Source organism: Seriola aureovittata, chromosome 14 (assembly GCF_021018895.1).
Source record: "Seriola aureovittata isolate HTS-2021-v1 ecotype China chromosome 14, ASM2101889v1, whole genome shotgun sequence".
NCBI lineage: Eukaryota > Metazoa > Chordata > Actinopteri > Carangiformes > Carangidae > Seriola > Seriola aureovittata.
The window spans coordinates 16,156,331-16,177,246 of NC_079377.1; the positions used below are offsets into that span (position 1 = coordinate 16,156,331).

Here is a 20,916-nt window from a genome sequence, read left to right on the forward strand (position 1 = left end):
AGAAATAAAAGAAGGAGCTCTGACATACAGAGCTGCAGCGGGTAGAGAAGACATACAGCATAATTAATTATGAGCTGAACTGAGTGAACGCTACATGAAATCAATTTTTAAATTAAATACAATTAAAATGATGAAAAGGCAGGGTTTGTCATTTTGAGACGTATTTATTTAAACATGTCTAATGTAACATAAGTACAGTATATAATGCATAAGGCATCTCTTCTCTAGGTGGATTATAAGGCGAGAGCAAACAATGAGATCTAAATGAAGACAAAACAAATGCTTCACTACAAAGCTTTGTAGCAGTAAAATTCAGAGCCTTTATCACTGGATGTTGAACAAAGCATTCACTTGGCAGGAAATTAAAAAAACAACGAGAGGTACAAAGACTAATTCTGCTTAGGAAAAAAAAAAACAACAACAACAACAACAATGCAAGAGACATATTTTTAAGGGAATAATAATTCTTTAGAAAAACCATTCCAGCACTATCTGGCAAACGCAACGGAGACCCACGGGAGCATATGTTTGTAATTCCTACTGTTCTCTGTTTAAGTTATTTTTGTACATTCTAATTCTGCAACAACTCTGTATCACATTAACTATGCAGCATCTCTATTCTTAGATTTAAAAAAGGAGTATAAACTGAATATTTACAAGTAGCTCCAGTTGTTCCACAGTGTGTGCCAAGCACGCTAAACTTTATGGCCCTGTTTTGTGTTCTTTAAAAAAAAAAAATCCTGGCCTGTGTGTGTGTGTGTGTGTGTGTGTGTGTGTGTGTGTGTACTGAGCGAAGGACAGTTGGCCTCTGTCATGCTTTAGCCTTCCCCTCTCTGCCTCTCATGGGTGAGCAGCCATTGTTTGAGATGGTCGCCCTTGCCGCTCATGTACGGCCCGCTCTGTCCACTGCTCGAAATGACTCGGTGGCAGGGAATGAGGAGAGGAACCTGGCACGCACACAGACAGAGGAAATGAACACGTGCAACTTCTGCAAATATTATGCAAGAACATTTTCACATGCAAACAGAGACACTTTAAAATGTTTGCTTCTGCTTTGTCTTCAAATAAACAGTGATTTTATTCTTTCATTAAGATGGTTGCAAAAAGCATATTTTCAGCAGACAAGTTTTTCAAACTTTAAGAATAATAATTCAATGATCTGTTACCAGGGAACTATGATGCCTTAGTACTTAAATAATATTTGAATAAAAGGAGATGTACAGATTGGAGCTTTAAAAATCAAATGTTTTCTTATTCTCCGGTTGACTTTAATTGTCACAGCAACACAACAGTTGGAGGTGTTGGTAGCAGATATGTATTATATATGAAAGAATCTCTGATTTAACACATAAACGGTGTGACTTAAAAGTAACCAACATGCAGAAAATATGAATCTGCACTTTTTCTTTTTTTTTTTTGCTCTTTTTTTTCATTGCTTTTTATGTGCATGCACCGCATGAAAACAAAGTGCCACACCAGAAGTGTCTGGTTTGATCCTGCACAAATCCACATTCAGGGTGATGGCTCAGTCTTTGGGTATAAATGTTTTTTACTCTTTAATAGTGTAAAGCAAAGAAGCAATCAAAAATTAATGGGCAAAAACACCAGCAGGATGAATATTCAATCGAGAGGGTGTCAACATTAAGATCTGATAACCCTGTGATCATTAAAAAGAGGAAGTCGGTGGAGCGTTTACTCTTGTTGCAGACGACTGCCAGGGGGGTCCCGAGTTCTTTGTAAACTAAATGGCTGGAGAAAGATTAAACAAGCAAGTCTAAAACACTTCGATCATTGTGAATTCAGAACAAGGAGAGAGGCAATGGTTGGAGTGAATCACAGCAATTATTTCTTTTAAATTTTTCTTAATGCTGCCCTTGTTTTGTTCCTGCTGCATTGTGACGATCTCTCTCCAATTGAACCCTGTTATCCTGACTTGATGGCTGCACCTCCAGCCTTTTATATAAAAAGTTGGACATGCAGTGCGTTTCAGTTCAAATCCATCATTAAGCCCGCTCCCATATCAACAGCAATAAAACTTTCCGAGCCCCAGATTAACCTTGCAGACAGAGAAATACTGCTCCAGTATTCAGATCAATACTGTTCCCCGGGTTTGGAGGGAGAGCAGGGTACCCTCAAGGCCTTCGGATCTGCCTCTTCACTTGGGGGGAAAAGAGCACTACACCAGGCTTATCAATACTCAAATCCTGGTGAAGAAGAAGTGCCACAGAGAGGCGAGAATCGATTGAACACACTGAGCTTTTCACAGCTGAAGCCTGAGTGGAGCAGCGCTACTGACAAGTAATTGACACTGACAATCTGACTCTGGATCTGTATCAGGAGCTGAGGGCTCAGGCTCCCAGCCTCCCTGACGAAAGGGAAGAAATGTCTGTAAAACATGAGACTGAGAAGTATTATACAGCCATCCAGAAGCAATGCCACTGGCTAATGTAATGTATAAAGTAGTGCATTGTATTAAACAGAAAAAAATGCTATTTTTTTTATAGTTTATTTGCATCTATCCTGTGTTATAAAATGCTTTCATTATAAATTACTTCCCCACTTTAATCACAAAACAGCATCAGATGAAAAACACAGGACCGAGATGAGGATGCACACAAGATATTTCACAGCACATATGAGGGAGAACATCTCACTGGCTGCATTTCTGTACAAGAAGTGTTCTCTGCCTCACAGAGCACACCGGTGGTGCCCACAGCACTACATGGGCAGAGCTAAACGGGCTTTGATCAAAGGGTTTGATCAAAAGAAGACACACCACTTGCCCTCTAGCCCTCCATTTTGTACACAGTGGATTCATGGGCAAAATGATGCGGGCCAGGTTTCCTACAAGAATCGGAGATTTGCAGCGAACATCTACAGTAAAGACTTGAGAGGATGGGAACAAAAGGTGTGGGCTTAAAATCGTGCTGGAGGTAGAGTTTTACTTCTAAGCGGGAGGTGTTTATTTCGCCATCACGCACTTGAAAACACCTACAGTTTAGATTACATATACTGCATCAGGGAAGACTTTTTGAATTCATTTTACTGGAGAACTCCAGTGGTGCACACAATTTGTCTTTTGTTGGTAGGGCTGTATCACTATTTATGTATTTTCAATGTTATTATTTGATCATTTATGTTTAAGTGTACAGACAGTATAGGTTTCATATCTATTTATTAATTTGTTTCTGTGCCTGTTTATTTACTTATTAATTAATTCACCATTTCATTCATTCATTAACCTTATATGCAATTACAGTATAAAATATTGATGAACAACCTTTAAATCTAGTGCAACTTATGTGTGGTGGTTTTAAATGATGCAAATTACAGGAACATTTTATTACAGTCACAGCTGATGATTATTTTCACAATCGATTTACTGCCGTTTATTTTCTTGATTAAATGTTAAGTCTATAAAATGTCAGAAGATGGTGAAAAATATCCATCATTTTCCACAATGTCTGACTTTTCACAACTAATAGTCCAAAACCAAAAGACATTCTGTTTACATTTGTATAAGAAAAGAGAAAAGCAGCAAATCCTCACATTTCAGAAGCTACATCCAGAGGATGACTGGATTGACTCAAATTATTAATAGAAAATATTGAAGTGATGTCATAGTGTCTCCAGTGCTGCTTATCAAATTCCTTATTTATTACCCATATAAAATGACTAATTAACAGCTGTAGATTTTGTCCACACAACAGATTCAGATGCTCTAATCATTAATAATCAAATAAAACTAAAACAGAGTGACTTTTCTCTATTTGACTGAGTAAGGCACGTAAGAGAGAAGCCCGTCAATCAATGTCATCCACACTCACCGGGTTCCTCCTCATGGCCCCTCCCACCGCTCGCACCGCTCTGGGGTTTCCCGCCATCTCAGCGAGGCGTTTGTACGACACCGTCTCTCCAAACTTCACATCCTTCAGAAGTACGTGCAGCACGCGGCTGGTGAACGCGTCTTCGCCACAGAGCAGAGGACAGAGAGGGAGAGCGAGAGACAGCAGGAGAGAGCAGGGAAAGCGAGAGTCCCTCATTTAATCTATCAAACTGAGACAGCTGAGTGACGAGAGCCTAGCACAACGTGGATTCGACTCTTCTGAAATAAACTAGTGTTTTCACTTTAAATCAAAAGTTTGACACGTCACTACATTTTTGATTCACTTAATAGTTTTTCATAATGTCCAACCTTGTCTTTGAGGTCCGGTGCTTCTTTAAAGGTGGTCTGGATCAGTCCCTTTTTTTTTTTCCTTTACAATACTCATTAAACAACCAAATACATTGAAGTCCCTCAATTTGACCTTAGAACTTGTATTAGCATGCTACAGAAGATGATGTGAGAAAATTATTTCTACGGCAGAAAAATCTAGGTTATGCTTTGAAAGGTCACAGCTAAAATTAAAAAAGTTCGCTCCTTCATTTAAAAGGATTAAGAGAGGCCAAAAAGACGGCAAATCTGCTCCAGATTTTTAATAATAATAATTTGAATGTTGCACACCATTTGTGGCAGTGGGATGACTTTGAGGTTAATCAGACCAATTTGTCCTTTTAATTGCTTTCTATTCAGAGTAGATTCATTATATCATCTTCACTTAAATGGCGGAATTCTTCAAATCATCCGCAGCTTAACCGACCACATTAACGGCTTTGATTTCATTAGCACTTTAGCAGTAGCATTATCTTTTTTCTGGATTACCAGGCAGTGACTGAGAGGCATGTTTGTCTAGCTCTGATTGCTAAAGAAAAGGGGAAAAAGTATTGAGAAGCATCTCCAAACCTTGAGACACTGATGCTCTGAGCTTGTGTAGCAAGCGAACAACACTTTCCACTGCACAGAGAACAAGATGAGGAACAATAGTCTCGTTATCAAGAGGGGGTGAAATTCTTCTAGTATATACATGTACTCAGTCATGAAAATTCAATTAGTGATCTCCCATTCTCTCTCATTTATATGGTCTAAGAGAGCACATGACAAGTGATCTATGAGAAATCCCTCTAAATTGGCATTGTGTGAAAACATGTCACACCCCTGTCTCTCTTCTACAGAGTGAACATCCTTTGCTCCCCAGGCTCCCTCGCTACCTTATAGTCACTCTCCGCTACACAAAGCCACGCGAACAAGGCAATTTGCCTAAACTGGGGGGAATAAGTGTAAAACCTAAAGGGGATACATTTGATTGATGCGCACCCATGTGAGTTCTTTGTCTTGAACAAGGCCCGTAGGTACTGTTTAATAATTTTTCAGGTAATAATCACGCTGTCAACGAGATGACGGGCTCTTACGCAGACAGACTTAATGTTATGAGGAGATAAGATACACCCCTGAAATTTCTTTTATGCATTATTCTCCCTCATAAAGCTCGGATTTGGCCACATGATGTGCGTGGTACATATTGATATCGCTTTGTCACCGGTGGGTAGATGACAACTTGCCCAGACTATGGCTATGACAAATCCCTTTTGATGCGAACGTTATTGACAAACAACCAATGTCAGTGTCACGCCAGCAGATGCTGCTGAGCACTTTTGCCTACAAGTAGACCAAGCAACAAGCTACGGCTCTGTTTACACCTTTTACAAATCCTGAGCAGCTGTTTTTTTTTTCCTACCAGAAGCTTTCACATCTTCCAACAGTTCTGGACAAAAACAACTGTCTGTGCTTTTATCTCCTGCTACAAAGGTTAAAGAACTTTGCCCTCATCAGTGTTAGTGACAGAGACTTCATGCGGGTCACCTGGGGTGACCAGCAATGATTTGGAGAGCAGTCCCCTAGCCCCATACTTCATAAAGAGCCTAATATGGTGTGTCTGGGGTCAGGACCCTCTTTAGATCGGGGTGCAGTGATGTCAATTGTTTAAATAAAAGTTGAGAGGACCCACTTACATGTTTACAGACATCCCATAATTATGTCACAGGTCATTACCTACCATGAGGCCAGGTGATAGGGCCACTGCACAGGCAGAGATATTGACCCAGAGTAAAATCGAACAGATTTAGTGATTATGAAGATATTGACATTTATGATTGATTTGCTCATAACTTTGTATTTGAGAGCAATTTGAGAGAAAAAAAACAATAAACTGAATTCCATCAGCTGTTAATAATAGATTTGGAAAGATGACTTCCAGCTGACAGTCACCTCATACATGGTTGTGAGAGTAAAAAGACAATAGTGGAAATGCAGCTACCTCATTATCCTTTGTGTCTAATGGGAGGGAAGACTTTGACTCCCAGTCAAAGTGTCTCTTGAGTCTTGAGGGATCCATACTTTTGAAGGCTGACGGGGTGCTGATGATTCTCTGATTATTCGATATTCTGAAAACGTTCATTTCCCTAATTCCTCTCCACATCACAGGGGCGAGTCCTGGTGAGTGTCTCATCTCGCCCTGCGCTGTGCACAGGGGGAGGTTCAGGCTCCTGCAGGAACACAGTCATTTGGGCTTTGAAGAGCGCCCTTCCCCCCCTTTGCCTGGCCCCCTCCCCGCACACTCCCTGTGCCGCTTACCGAGACTAAGATCCTCTCGTCTGTTACATATGGATGTATAATTAATGAGATAAGAATATGCATCGTTTTAAGAACCCACGATGGTGTCTGTGTTTTTCTGAGGGGGGCGAACGCAAGTGCGTACACACACACACACATACATACACATGTTCATTGAGCACGACACTCGCCATTCTTCTACCCGTCGACCAAACTTGCGTGTGATGTTGCGCAAGACAATCAGTCAGACAGTATAGAAAACTGCACCTCGAGTCTCCTTTCATGTCACCTCTGTTGCTCAGGTATATCGTGACAGCTAATATGAAAAGTGGCTTGTTTTGTCAGAAATGTGTAAATAAACATGGCAACACTTCAAGTGAAGGTCACAACTCAATATTACATGACAAGTGCTGCGAGAGCGCTGTCGCGTTCAGGTTCTCCCACAAGATAACTGAGCAAACAAAAGTTGGTTGTCACAGATTGTAATGACCTGATTAAACTTGTATTTTTTTCCCAGGCAGGCTGCAGCTGCATGACTGGATCGAGTAGGAATTTGTACAGAAAAAAAACAAAAAAACTAATCCTTCATATTTGTGAATCAACAAGCAAAAATAAAGAAAAAAAAAAGAAACCCTCTATTTTCCTCCCTCAAAAGACAAATACTCTTGATGCTCACATTTAACATTTTTATACTGGCATGGCCTATGGTTCTGACTACTGAGAGCAATCCAAGCCTAAACCCTGTATTTACTGAGCCACAAAACAACAGGCGAGGGAGAGAGGTGGAACACAGCACAATCACCTATTCAGATCAGGTACTAATGAAGAATTCCATCTATCCTGAAATTTAATTAAAACCCCAAAGACTTCAGATGAGATGCGATTTGAAAGAGCCTGGGGCTGGTACACAAGCACTTGGTGGCGAAGGGAATCACACTGAAAGTTGATATCGTAATTGGTCCTGATGTATTTCTGCATTGCCTTTGCGGGAGCGTGGGACTCATAGCTGTATACAGGGTCTCGATGGAGTACCTGCTCATTGAAAATGCCATCACTCAAGCACTGCAGATCTGCATGAAATTAGAGAGCAACTAAGGCCTGATTGCAGGGGAAGAGAGGCACAATTGTTAAATGCATATATTAGAGTTATTTTTTTTCCTGTGTAGGTGTGCTTCTGACTCTAAATGAGCACTTCTGAAAATCTTTAAGTTAAAATGCAATGAACGTCTCAGCGTGACAAAGAAATAGCCTGTAATTGTTTTGGAAGCGGCCACGAGCGAGAGAAGTTTCTGATTTCAAAAATGAGTTGTCAGGCTGCAACTATTGTTTGTTTCCTTGAAACAAAAAAAAAAAAAAAAAACTCCAGGGATAATTAATTCCTCATTTCTTTCCTTACCACCCTCAATCATTCGCTCCACAGTCACAGCAACCAGTTGAAAGGACACTAATTGTCCATTTTTGGGGTGCTTTCATTTTACTCGCCCTAGGTGACTGGTCAAGCCAACAATAAGCTCATTCAAACTTTACCACCATTCACATGTTCTCATTAAAAAAAAAAAAAAGCTTCCTGTCTGAAAATGTCAAGAGTGGAATTCGATCAGTTTCAAAGAATGTGCCAAGAATCATGGAAAAGCTTGCCAAGACTAACACGCGTGGTAAGAGCTGCCACAGATTACTGAACCAAGTTACAGCTCTGTGTTCTGTTCTCTCTCCTTCACTCACCCACTCACTCGCTTCTCCTCTGCTCTCGCTCTCTCTCTCCCTCACCCTCTCTCTCTCTCTCAGCCATAAAATACTTCATTATAACACAGTGAGCCAGTGAGTGTAAGTGATGTAACTGACAATTAAGAGTGAAAGCCTGATCCCAGTCATGGCTCTGCAAATATTTATCCATGACAGACCTCCTTGCAGGGCGGGGTGGTGAAAGGCAGGGAGCGGGAGACTCCCAGCGGTCTGCGGCTCACTGAAGTACGCCTGGAGCCATTCAACGCAGCGCTGCAACTCGGGGCTCGTTTCTGCCGGGCTATCGTTGACCACACAGCTCAGGGGGGCCCCGCTGCTCCTGTGAGGGATATAAGGCAGGACGGGGAGGTGAGGTGGGGATCAGAGGAGCAATCATAGTACCCAATTCTTGGTTGAACAGTGCTAAAATATGTCACAGGAGTATAATAACACGCCACGGGTGACACAGATGCAAGATGACATAATTTGCAGAGTGAAACAAAAGTTGTTCATCAAGACGTGCTTAAAATCTAAAGTTCTGCGCACGCGTCACTCAGCAGTGACAAATATCAGAGCAGTGAAAGACAGAGAGAAGCTCAAGAAAATAGAGAGACAGTAATCCTGACATTTGTTACAGTAGATATATATTTATATGAGGTGCCGTGTGATAGAGTATGAAAGAAAACATTGTCAGGTCATAAGGAACAGCGCTAACACATTATTTCAAACAACTTCAGCAGAACCAGTTTCTGGAAGGAAAAAAAAAAAAAGGAGAGTTTTCAAAAGTCTTGCAGCTGTTATGAAAAAAAAAAGTTAAGAGCAGAGCGTTAACAACAGTTTCAACTCTGCTTGGGTCTAGTTTATAGTTCATGACAAGAATAAATGGATTTTTTGGCCAGAGCGGTGCTGGCCAGCAAAGCACCGCACTTGGACGTGCATCTTAGCATGAGTAGATGCTTGGAGGAATTTGCCGATGGTTGAGTTGGCATCACTTAACAGCTGAATTTCTCTCCGCTGCTGACCACCCCCCAGGTCAATGCAAGCAGACTGACCCATATTTGACACTTAAAGACCCTACTGGGAAGGTCCTCTCTTAGCATGTGCATTACTGCAAAGTGGACCTCAAGCTGTGTTGTGGATCTAAAGCAGGCCGCCAATTCCATTAACTGGTGTACAGGACTTATAAATAAATAATATCACCATTTAAGTGCCCCTTTTTCAAAATTGGCTTATCCTGTATGGTATTAATAATAGACATTTACTTTGTTAAACACACAGACCGTCTCTCTCCTGCCCGCCGTAACAACACGGCCCTAAAGTGTTTTTACACTTCTGCAGGTCACAGTTTGAGCAACGTTTTATATTGGACATGTGAAGCTGAGGTTTACTGGAGTGTTATGACTGAGCAGGTCAGTTTTCAGAGAACCGCTCTGCCTGCTAGTTTGTGGCTGTGCGATGGAAATCTCCTGGGTGCCGTTTAACAGTGGGTGTAAATACAGTAAAAGGTGTAAATACCCTCATTTCTAAATAAACCACACAGCAGTTTATAGTTGAGTGGTGAAAACTCGGAAACCCACTGGCGGGTCCTGTGCTGAGACCCGCTCAAACAATGGCCATGGCTCATGGCAATCTCTGTCGGCATGGGTGAGTGCCCAGCCAGCCCCTACTTGTCATTGTCTCTCCTTTCTATCCCTCCCCTCCCCTTCCTCCCCAACTCTCCCTCCTCATTTCCCCCCTCTCTATTTCTCTATCCTCTCACTCCAGCTCTTTTGGCTCCCCACCACCTACACCCCGACACACACCCACCATCCCCCCACCCCTCTTTCTCTCAGCAAGGATCTTCAGGCCACTGTTCCTTCTCTACAGCACCCCCCCACCCCCTCCTCCTCCCCCTCCTCCTCCCACCACCACCACCACCACCACCACCACCTCCTTTACCCCTCCACACCCCCCCTTTCTCTCTGAGAGGATGTTCCAGCCGCTGCACACTGACAGCTCGGGGATATTGTGTGTGGAAATGTTCCTGTTGGACCCGCAGGCCCTTACAATCTACCGGACAAAGGCTAGAGCACCTTTGCTTAAGGCTTGGCACCTTTGACCTCCAGCTCACACTTCAGACTTGTCACCGTGGCTAATTTTCCTCTCCCCTCAGCCCTCCGATATGGATGCGCTTGCTTTAAAGGTGTTTTGAGTGATACAACATTGACAGTAGTAAAAGTTAATGCAATGCAGTACATGTTATGGCCGGTAAACAACACCAAAATAAATAAATAAAAGTGGAACAACATCAGTCGAGCTGAAGTCTGTCACCTCTGGGTGCGATGGGGGATTGTTTTTAAAGAGCATGTGGGCAGTGGAGATGTAGCTCCTGCACAGGCAACATTTCCAGTCGCTTCAGGCTTCAGTGAATCACAAATCAAGCAGCATCATATGATCTTTACAGAGTCCACACTGGCACATTAGAAACTGTGCCCTTCAAATGAGAGATTAGAGATGTGTAATAAATGTCGGGCTAATTACAAAGAAACTCTCAAAGGAGGAGCGATCTCTATACTGTCTTAAAGTAACTGCCCTGTATAAAAACGAAGTATTATAATTAGCAGTGATTACAAACAGTATTTCAATAACTATGTTTAACAAGTGTGTTTAAGTTTGAACAAAAAAAAAATTCTCATTTGGTCAAAGCAAATGTTGTTATTTATTATCTCTCCACCACTTAAAATCATATTTTTTTTCATTGTCCTTCAGGCGTTTACTATTTCATCACAGGTAAGGAAATAAGAAACTAATTCCAAACTAGCCAGGACCTGCTGCACTAAAAAGAATATTTCCCTTGATAGAAGATTGTGATTTGAGAAAATTTCTAATATTGTGCTCCTGTCACAATCAATTTCCAATTACCATAAATCATTGCTGCGTAAAGTGGGAGTCATTTGGAGTCCTTCCTATTTTCCAACTCTAATATAAAGAATGAATTGAGCATTTATATAATGTTGGAGGTTATTTCATTCAACCTGGAGGAAACATTCAAAGGAGACAAAGGCAAAAAAAAACAATAGCTGACATTAAATTTGTCAATTTCCCTTAACATATTCTGTATCTCTCGTTGCACAAGACTTCAGTAAGACTTTTTCTATCGGCTGCAGACATAAGAATGAAACAGGTTAACCACAGGATCTAATTGAAAGGAATCTGGCGAAGGGTGTAATGGTATATTGCACAAAAAAGGGGAAAAACTCAGAACTCATGCCTCCATCCTGTGAAGCGTGATGGCGCTCATCCTGACTCGATCGGCTGTCACTTTTGACACAGCCTGCCAGAGTTCTCCTTCACCGATCATGGGTAACATGGCGGGTCAGAGGATGAAATAGAAAAGGCCAAGAGCAGTCCAATATTTTCCTCAGCCTTATAGCTCCAGATACTTAACTCACAGACGTCAAAGACTCAAGAGAGCATGAAAAAAGCCTAAAATGACTGTCTAAAAAGGGAAAAAAATACAGCATGTCTCTATGAATGTCAAGATCCTGATGGTCTCTGAGCCAAAGGCTGTGATACAATTGTAAGCCACTTGCTCAATGCAAGTTGTTCAACCATTTGAAGATCATTCAGATGCCTATCTAGCTACTGCAGCAGTAAAGTCGGGAGCTTTCCGAGTGGTGTGCTGTAAGGAATGCCTCTTACTCTGTTGTGGGCCGCACGTTTTGTGCTCTGCCGTTTCAAAATAAAAACAGCTGGGCTGGATAAACTGCTCTCTAGATATACAACAACTCTTATTAGCGAATGTCCACCAAAGAGGCTGCAACACTCGCTCCAATACATAAAGGTGGTAGTAAAATACTGCAGAGTCGGCAACAAAGCACACAACAATTAGGTCTTCTCCCAACTGGCTAGCCACAGGAGTCAGTGAAGGCATGTATTACCAGAGCCTTAACTCTTACTCCATTATGTAGTGTATCCACACCCCGACGCAGCAATGTTTATCTACAACAGACTACTGAGCAGTTTCAAATAGCGTTTTTAGCCTCTATTCTCAAGTGCCACAGTAAGAGATTCCAATTACCCGAATGGTAAGGAGCCAGTGAGGGAGGCATAAAGTACATTAGGGATCCCCTGTAACTGCAGGGACCTTTTAGAGCCTCAACTGAAGAGGGCCGAGAGACTGGGGGGACAGTGACCCTGCATGGATAGCCTCTGTCAAAATTTGACCACGTCAAGCACAAAGGCATTATGGGAATCCAGTGTCACCAAGTCCTAATTACTGTCTGTGTTCAGAGCAAATTACTGCCTTGTTCCTCTGATTAGCGAGGAGGCTAATCTTCACCTGTGTACGCCAGCACTGCTGAGGGCCCTTGAGTGTTAGCGCTTCGTCTTCTGTAATTTATTTTTAAATCAGTGCCCGCTCCCAGGAGTTTTGAGTGTTTTGTTGTGAACCGCTTACCATGATCCCCACCACCGCCCCCTCACCCCTAAATCCTTGACTAAATCCTTGTTTGGTGCCGCAGGAAGATAAGCAAGAACAACACTTGGGCATAATTGACTCGTACTCCTCTCCAAGATGTCAGAGCGGAATCATCTCTCTGCATATTGCGTTAGTATGTCACACACTGTACACTTCTGCATGTTGCAGATATAGAATCCAATCAAGTTCTAAAACAAACTAGCGCAACCCTCGTGCCGGGAAAACTTCACGGTCGACAACAGGGGGGTAAGAAAAAAAAAAACAACAACAACAACAACAACTGCAGGAGCTGCTTTTGGCTGCATCTCTTCACTGAGAGGTAACTCTCGCTCGGCTCCCGTCCTCACCCTGGAGGGTCCGCTTTAGAAACCACAACATTTGCAGATTTTCATCTGAGTGAATGTCAGTGTCTCGTCTACATGGGCGGTTTACAGGTAGTGTGTTACACAGGTGTTGGTTTACACAGGAAATGGCACATGCAGCCTGATTGGGACAGTCCCGGGAGACAGAGGCATAAACATAGAGCACAGATGGGTCCAAGGGCCAGTGGGAGCAGCACCTTAATGAATACGCAGCTGAGTACTACACTTCACAACATGCAAAACAATATTCTAAGGCTGCAGTAAAAAATAGAACAAAAATCATCTGAATATCATTACACAATGAATTATTCATACCATTTCTAAAGGGACTACGTCAAAACGTCTCCCCCCTGCTTTATCGATGATTTCATTCAATATCTCAGCAGATCACTGTTTGTATGACAAAGCATTTTAGTTACAAATGTAAGCAGTTTCTTTAGCACACAGTTGTGTCTATATAGCTGGCGCAATAATAATTTAAATTGATTAAAATTATATGTTAGACTAAATATAACAGACCCAGAGAGAGAAAGAGAGAGAAAGGGCGACAGAGAGGAAGAGAGAAGAGAATTTACAGTGGGGAAAAAAATAAAAGTTGTTTGCTATGTTTCCCGGTGTGTGAGCACATCGTGTAAACAGGCCCCAAACACGGAACACATTTACCATACTGCTATTCAGTGTGAACCAGGACATTGATTCACAACAGAACACGAGTGTGAGAAAAACGATAAATGCATCACCTCAGATATTTCACACTAGCATTGGTAGTGTGTAAAAGCTGTTGTGACAGCTTGGGTATTAGGGCTAGATATATGGAAAATGTCTGGCTGCTTATGAATGCCAATGTGACTGGGGGTGACAGGTTTGACACAAAAACACTCCACCTCAGAACAATTAGGCTGTTCTCAGGCCCCGTCCAGTGTTGTCAGTGATAATGGAAAGCTGTGAGGATAACTGGTGATAAATAGACTTTAACACCCTCCTCCTTAAGAGCAATACAGTCCTGCAGTCCTCTCATATGCTTAACTAATCATGACCATGGCCAGCAAATTCATACAAAAGACTAATTACTGTTGTACTTCACTTCAGTCTCAAAGGCCTCTTATATAAGGACTTGGGGGTTCTCTTGCCTCTTTTCTCCTCTTGATGGGTATTTTTTTTACAAGTAGGCCTCATGCTAGACAAAAGCGTTTAAAAATTGGTGATTGCTTTCATCCGCTTTAATTACATTCAGAAATGGCATTTCTGCCACATAATACACCCCTATTGTTTCAGAATTATCTGGCTTGGGGAGTAAAATCTACAATATTTGACGATGCTCCCGAGCTAAATCGCCTCTTGAAATTGAAATATGCTGCCGAAATACAAAATAAAAAGCCAGCCTTTGCTGCTGATATACTGGAAGCTCCTTGGCTTTCTGCAGAATGCTATTATTATGCATATCCAGGTAGAAAGTTAATTAACCCAAAGCTTAAGCTAATTATGGTAGCAGAATGCTATCAACCAAACGCTTTCAGTCAGACAGCTGTCCAGAATTTCATTTGCTAATCATTTGTCTTTTGCCGGAGCATATGGTACATTTCCCCGCTATCACAGCAACAACAAACAGATGAAAATCATTAACTAAAAACAATGTGCAATGTGAAAAATCAGACACAGATTTATAAGGCTTTGTGTCAGAGAAAAAAGCCGGATTTATGGCCTGGGAAATATAAAGATAATTTTTGGTTTTAGCCACTTAGGATTTTAGGCAGATCATGTGACTCGAGTGTGCTGGGAATTCAGATGCACAAATATATTGTTTATATCTATATGCAAATGAGACAGAATGTTTATCCGTGTAAAATTAATTACAATTTTCTATAGGAGCGTATGCAAAGAGTCTGTTCTTAACCATTTTTAGCTTCTAGCACATTTTGTGCCTGTTTTTTTTATTTATTTTTTTTATTTTCCAACACAATATTTTTGTGTTGTTAAAAGTAGAAATCCCTCAGCTCTGAATTAAATCAATTATTTTCCAAGAAATGCTTCATGCATTTTTTTTTTTCTTTTCATAAAAACACATCACACTGGCTGTTAAAGGGTGATTGATATCAGCATTGCCTTGCGACATTATCAGGCAATAAAGGCTACTCAGGTTCTAATGCAACATGTCATACACAGGCTCCTGTAGTACATTTCTATTGAGGACCTCACAAGCTAAATTGCTTTTTTCCTGCTCCCCCACATCTCAGCCAGCTTGACAGACAAATTGATCAAAGCATTGTAAAATAATATGCTCACAAAATGTCTCGGGGCAGGAGTCCAGCCCTTTTTTCATTTTTCACCCTAATAAAAAAGTGCTCTATGATTTCCTCTGTATTATGTGTCTGTGCTCTGTGTGAAAGAGGCAAGAAGCATCATATTTCAGATAATAGTAATCTCCTGTAAACAAAATGCGTATCATTTTTCTGTGAACGTTGAGGCCATGCTAAAAACTAAAGGGGAGAAAAGCTGGTTAACAGGGAGGCTGGTGCGTAGGGCCCCAACAGGGGTTGTTGAGATGTAATGAATTTGTTCATCTGATGGTGCCTTCAGGGCTGTCGTTAGACTGGCAGAGGAGGTTGATTTCAGGAAATGTTCCTAAGATCAGTTAGGAAGCAAAAGGGGCTTGAGACGTTTCTATTAGAAAGAGCTGACGGTCATGGTGTGTAAGCAATACTTCAAGGGCGTTTATGTAGCTATAATGGCATTTATCAATAACTATCTATCAATGCCACAAATGCTTTTGTTGCTGCTTTGGCTGTTCAGCACCAACCAATAGTGAATTCTGGAAAACAAACACACTCATATAAGCCTTCAAAGCTTTGACTCGCTCACAAATATCTACTGTAGGTCTCCCTTTATGTTATGCATGGACGTTATCTATTTCCCTTATCCAAAATACGCTCTTAGAGATCATTTATCACACTGACTTCCTAAGCCTGCACCACACCACATCCAAAGCTGGAAAGAGCCTTGTTTAGTATGTCATAAATAAATCAATGGAAATGGCTGATCTGAACTATTACTGCTACAGGCAGGCTTTTGTGAGATCTACATGTAAAGCCGGTTGCAAAGATAAGCCTATATTTTGTCACTTTATCTCGCCTCCCTTAATGCCTGTTTACATTGCGTTACTCCATATATCTGAGGTGGCTCTAGTTCCCCTGTCCTATGACAATAACCTTGTATTCAACTAGTCGTGATAAAATCTAAACATCTGGTTTAGTGATTTCTTGCTCACACCTTTGAGAACGTACAGACAGTGATGTGATCGAAGCTTCATTTATGACCGACATAGCAAATGATATTAAACTGAGAAATGATCTAGTGATGCGAATCATTAAATTCATTTGCATATTCCTACTGAACCTGAACACACAAATTAAACCCTGTTCACAAGGAGACGGAGAAAGGTGCTTGCGCATGGTTACAGGACATCTTCCATAATCAAAATTCCATATTATTAATTTTCTCACTTCAACTCATTAACAACAAGTGGAATGTTTTTACTGCTTGATGAATTTTAGGAAATAGCAGACAGTCGAGAAGGAAACACATGTTGAGGTATAATATACAAGGTTATTAATGGGTTTCCATAAATTAGAATTTGAACATACATTTTCAAAAGGATAACTTCCTATCTGGGTGCATTTGAAAATGGTTTAATTTCCCAAACCATTCAAGTTTATCAAATGCGAATCTGCGATACATGGATATTTAATTTCAATCTAATCAAAACTAATCTGAGATGTAGGATGTGGACCTGTAAAAATAAGGAATAAGTACTTATTAACGCAGAGTTTAATCAGTTTCGGGAAGACCGTCAACATTACAACAATTTTGAGGGATGGGTACGGCATGAAATGCAATCACATATTACATTTCTGAGTGTCAGTTGACACTCAAAACTACTGCATTCAACTTGGAGGAAACATAAATAAACAGGAGCGAGCAGTCCATGCTCCCCATGGCCTTTGCTGACCCTACAGACATCAGCTCTAATCAACTCCCCTGTGGCTAATAAACAAGTTATTTTTCTGAAATTTCAAATATACTGCGGGAAGAATCACAACCACATGCCATCAGAAATCTAATTTCAAGCCCAACTGTATTCTAGTGCCCCTCATATTTCTAGTGCCTGCTCATATTTGCCCAACTTTCTCCAGGATATTTCTTGTGGGATCTACAAAAATGCCCTGCTTCCAATGAGGAATGGTGGCACTCCATCACAGGAGTGGATTCTGTCTGCCTGTAAATTTCACACCTTTGTTTATCACGTCACCAGCCCGGCTGTTGTACAGTACCTTTCAGCAGGTGCGACATCCATTAGGATCTGGATGGTGTGCACACCATTCTCACATCCACTGACTTGGATCGTCCCCAGGGGGCTCAGCAAGGAGATGGTCTTCTGAGTGCACTGGCTCTCCCTCTGCTTCTTCATCTCGCTGCCCTGCTAAAGAAGCACAAATTACACTGCGTTCATTGACATATTCATGTGGCAACTTTCACAATTTCCCACACATATTTGCATTGAATGATCTATTGAAAACCTAGCGGGCCACCAACGGATGATGACTTACATATTTGAACACCTAGCCTCCAAACAATGTCATGATGTGACTTGATCCCTACATTACTATCCAATATTTCTTTTGTGCATGGAAAAGAATACGCCTATCTAACCAATAAATCGCCCATTTTTTCCCCTCTTTCTGTTCTATATATCACATAAATGAGAAAAACAATGCAGTCTGTTCCCTTGTCTGGTGGGGGATTCCCAAGATAGCTCGACATTATTTTCAATCCGTCATTTTTGGTTGATGGCCGGGATGTTTTTCTAGCATTAAATTTGTTCCTTAGGGTGCAACTCCGATGGGATTCTGGTTTCCAGCCCTTAACAACAGCAAAAACGTGCAGCTTTTCTGACGACTGAGATGGATACTGGCAATAACCAGACAGCAGTTCCTTTTTTATTTTTACTTTGAGGGAAGGAGAGATGATTGACTATGTTATATGTGAGTTTTTGAGAGATGGGGGTTATAATAAATAAAGGTCACATTGATTGTAAGAGTTCCAACCAAGGAAACCTTTCCTTCTTGGAACCTTGATCTGAAAAGTGTCTAAAGGGTACAAACACAATATCTCTTTTCTCTTCTTTTTTTTTATTTCTAATAGTGCTTGTAATACACATTCATGAATTTTTAACACGTTTATATATTAATTGAGACATATGCAGAGCCACAACTAACCATTATTTTCATTATTAATTAATCTGCAAATTGTTTTCTCGATTAATCATTTAATCCTTTACTGTATAAAATATCTGAAAATAGTGAGACATGTCCATCAAAGTTTCCCAGACTCTAAGGTGATCTTTCAAATACCTTATGTCAGACAAATAAAACATATTCAGTTTACTATGATAGAAAAACAGAGAAAAGTAGCAAATTCTTTAATTTGGCGAGCTGTACCCAGAGAATGACTTCAGCTTTTGCTTACAAAAGTGACTCAGATGAATAATTACTTATCAAAATAGTAGTAATTTTCTGTTCATTGACTAAACAATTAATTGACTATTCATTGCAGCTCCAATATATCAACAGACTAAGCACTCTCTGATGGAGAATTTCCTCACCAATGATGACATTTTATACCTAAAAGATTTTTTTGTCATCATTAGGTGCTATCGGCAAAACAAACACTTCTGAAACAAATGGAAAATGCACTTTAAACTTTTAGCACTCATTAGATGCAGCCCTGTAGACAAGGTACAAGCAACAAAGGCAAAGTACAGCTGAAACAATTATTCAATGAATCGCAACAGGCAACTATTCTAGTGATCAATTAATCACTTTACTAAAAATATGAAACAGTCCCTAGTTCCAGCTTTGCAAACTGGATTTGCTGTCATTCTTTGTCTCATGTGATAGTAAAGGATATTTTTTTGGACACGTATATATATATACTCTTATATTATATATGACAATAGACAATTAAAAACAATTACATTAATAATTAGTTGTAGGCCTAACACAAACAATAAATAAAAATAAAAATGCTCCACTGCTCAATGCAGCCTGTACTTTTAATTTAACAATGGATAAATTTATTTTTAGATTAAACAAAGGTTATATGATATAAAAAGTAGTCATGCATTTGCAGTGTTTCATTTATACTTTCAGTTGCCCCCCTCCCACCCTCCCCACCTCTTCACACACACCACCACCACATCTGTCATGGTATGCGATCACAAATGCGTCTCCTTCAACTTTCTTGTTTCTAGTCTTGCAGCTCTCTCACTGTATTCATCGGGGGTTTGCCTGAACTGACAATAAAGGCGAGAAATTTCTGAGCCAAACAATGGTACAGTGCACTTTGGATAAGCGCTGAACACACTGCCTGCCATTTAGCAAGCTGGTAATGGACTCATAGATAGAATAATGGACTTTGGCAATAATGGCCTTGGCTAATAGTCTACACTGATTAAAAATAATGCTATCATGTTTATTTTGTGCCGTTTTCGGTGCAGTAGACTAGTCTAAGTGACTACTTGCCTACTTGAATGTTTACCCAGCTCTTCACGGTGAGGAACAACAAACAATAAGCAGCTTGTGTTGTTAAAAATCACTGGCAGCCTCCTCGTGCTCGTCAATCATCTGACTCGTTTCTCATTAGACTAGTTCCCGGTCAAACCTGCGTGATTAATTGAGTAGAAACGCAGTGTGACTGCGCAGGTGTGAAAATGCAACATGTGTCCTTAGTGTGCGATTTTAGATTTTAGAAATTCATGCCGAAACGCAGACAAACTTCGCCGCAATTCTTGGAAGGTGTACGCGTGTTACAAGTTGTTTACATTAAGTTTTAATATTAAGTTTGCACTTTAAATGGCGAAAAGATAAGCAGGGGTTCGTACCTGAAGGCCCACACTAGATAGCCCTCGGTAGTACAAGATAATACGGATAGTTTCTGAACTGCAGATAATGACAAGCTTTGTTAAAGGAAGTTTAACACCGTAAAGTAGCCCTGTATCTTACAATAAAGCCATTTGCATCCGTGCGGTGTCTGTGCGATGCCCGCTTTTCTTCCTTCTGCAAAACAAACGTGACAGAAAGTCTCTTCCTGTTTCTAGACACAGCGTGGTCGAGCCGGCCAATCACAAGAGGGAAAAGTCCGCTCTCGCTCTGTTATTGGTCGGTATAAAGTCTCCGCTCCTCCCCTGCCAGGGACAGACACAGAAGGCTTGTCTAATGGGTCTCAAGTTGGGATTTGGGGTCCTTCAGGGGGTCCCCAGTACACCGAAGACTAGTAATGGTAGTGATTTAGGTATTTGATTTATTTGATATTCTACAGCAGGAAAAAAAAATATGATAACGCATATTTTGAGCATTAATTTCAAACACTGTTATCTTTTCACTTATAGTTGGGACATTTATCCAATTCCTCCAGTGAGAGCTTCTTAGTGAGGACTTTAGGGTCCCAGGCATAAAAAAAAAAAAACATCTTTGTGACTGCAACATCTTATGTATTACCAAATAATAAAGTAAGGATGTTATTATGAACAACACATAAGGCAGAGCACAATGCTTTCATTAGAGTTCTATACTGTTTAAAGGACAGGGAGTTGCCTTATGTTGCCTTGAGCTGTCATACATTTAGTTGAAGCACATATTTCAGTCATTATGACCAAGTGTGTGGCATCAGTCATGTATTGTTTAAAAATGTCTGTTGTCCTCTGCAGCTTTATTTTTATTTCTGTGGTGCCTTCAGCTCTCTGCATGCCTCCGTTTGGAATGTGTAGGCCGGCGTGGGCCTGTGGCCCACACCCCATCTCAGCGGTGAGGGTGGGAGCGGGGGAGAAA

General features: G+C 40.9%; 1 protein-coding gene across 2 annotated transcripts; it reads right to left on the reverse strand.

Annotated features, from left to right (window-relative positions):
• Nucleotides 1-121: 121 nt before the first annotated feature.
• Nucleotides 122-20,185, reverse strand: mgmt (O-6-methylguanine-DNA methyltransferase). Of its 2 annotated transcripts, none has more exons than XM_056394628.1 (5): nt 20,092-20,185; nt 17,362-17,507; nt 8,392-8,552; nt 3,828-3,967; nt 122-947 (listed from the first exon to the last, which is right to left on the reverse strand). In XM_056394628.1, the coding sequence occupies exons 2-5, from the start codon at nt 17,496-17,498 to the stop codon at nt 819-821; spliced, it is 567 nt and encodes a 188-aa protein (XP_056250603.1). In that variant the 5' UTR covers nt 17,499-17,507; nt 20,092-20,185; the 3' UTR covers nt 122-818. The 2 variants fall into 2 exon arrangements, with proteins under 2 accessions (XP_056250603.1, XP_056250602.1); XM_056394627.1 differs by having other exon boundaries at nt 123-947; nt 17,362-17,510; nt 20,092-20,173.
• Nucleotides 20,186-20,916: the final 731 nt, after the last annotated feature.

Coding starts and splice junctions, on each gene's coding strand:
- mgmt (XM_056394628.1), bottom strand. CDS start 17,498: ATGAAGAAGCAGAGGGAGAGCCAGTGCACTCAGAAGACCATCTCCTTG. Junction 8,553..17,361: donor GATGTCGCACCTGCTGAAAG/GTACTGTACAAC, acceptor TATCCCTCACAG/GAGCAGCGGGGCCCCCCTGA. Junction 948..3,827: donor GGGCCATGAGGAGGAACCCG/GTGAGTGTGGAT, acceptor TGTGCGTGCCAG/GTTCCTCTCCTCATTCCCTG.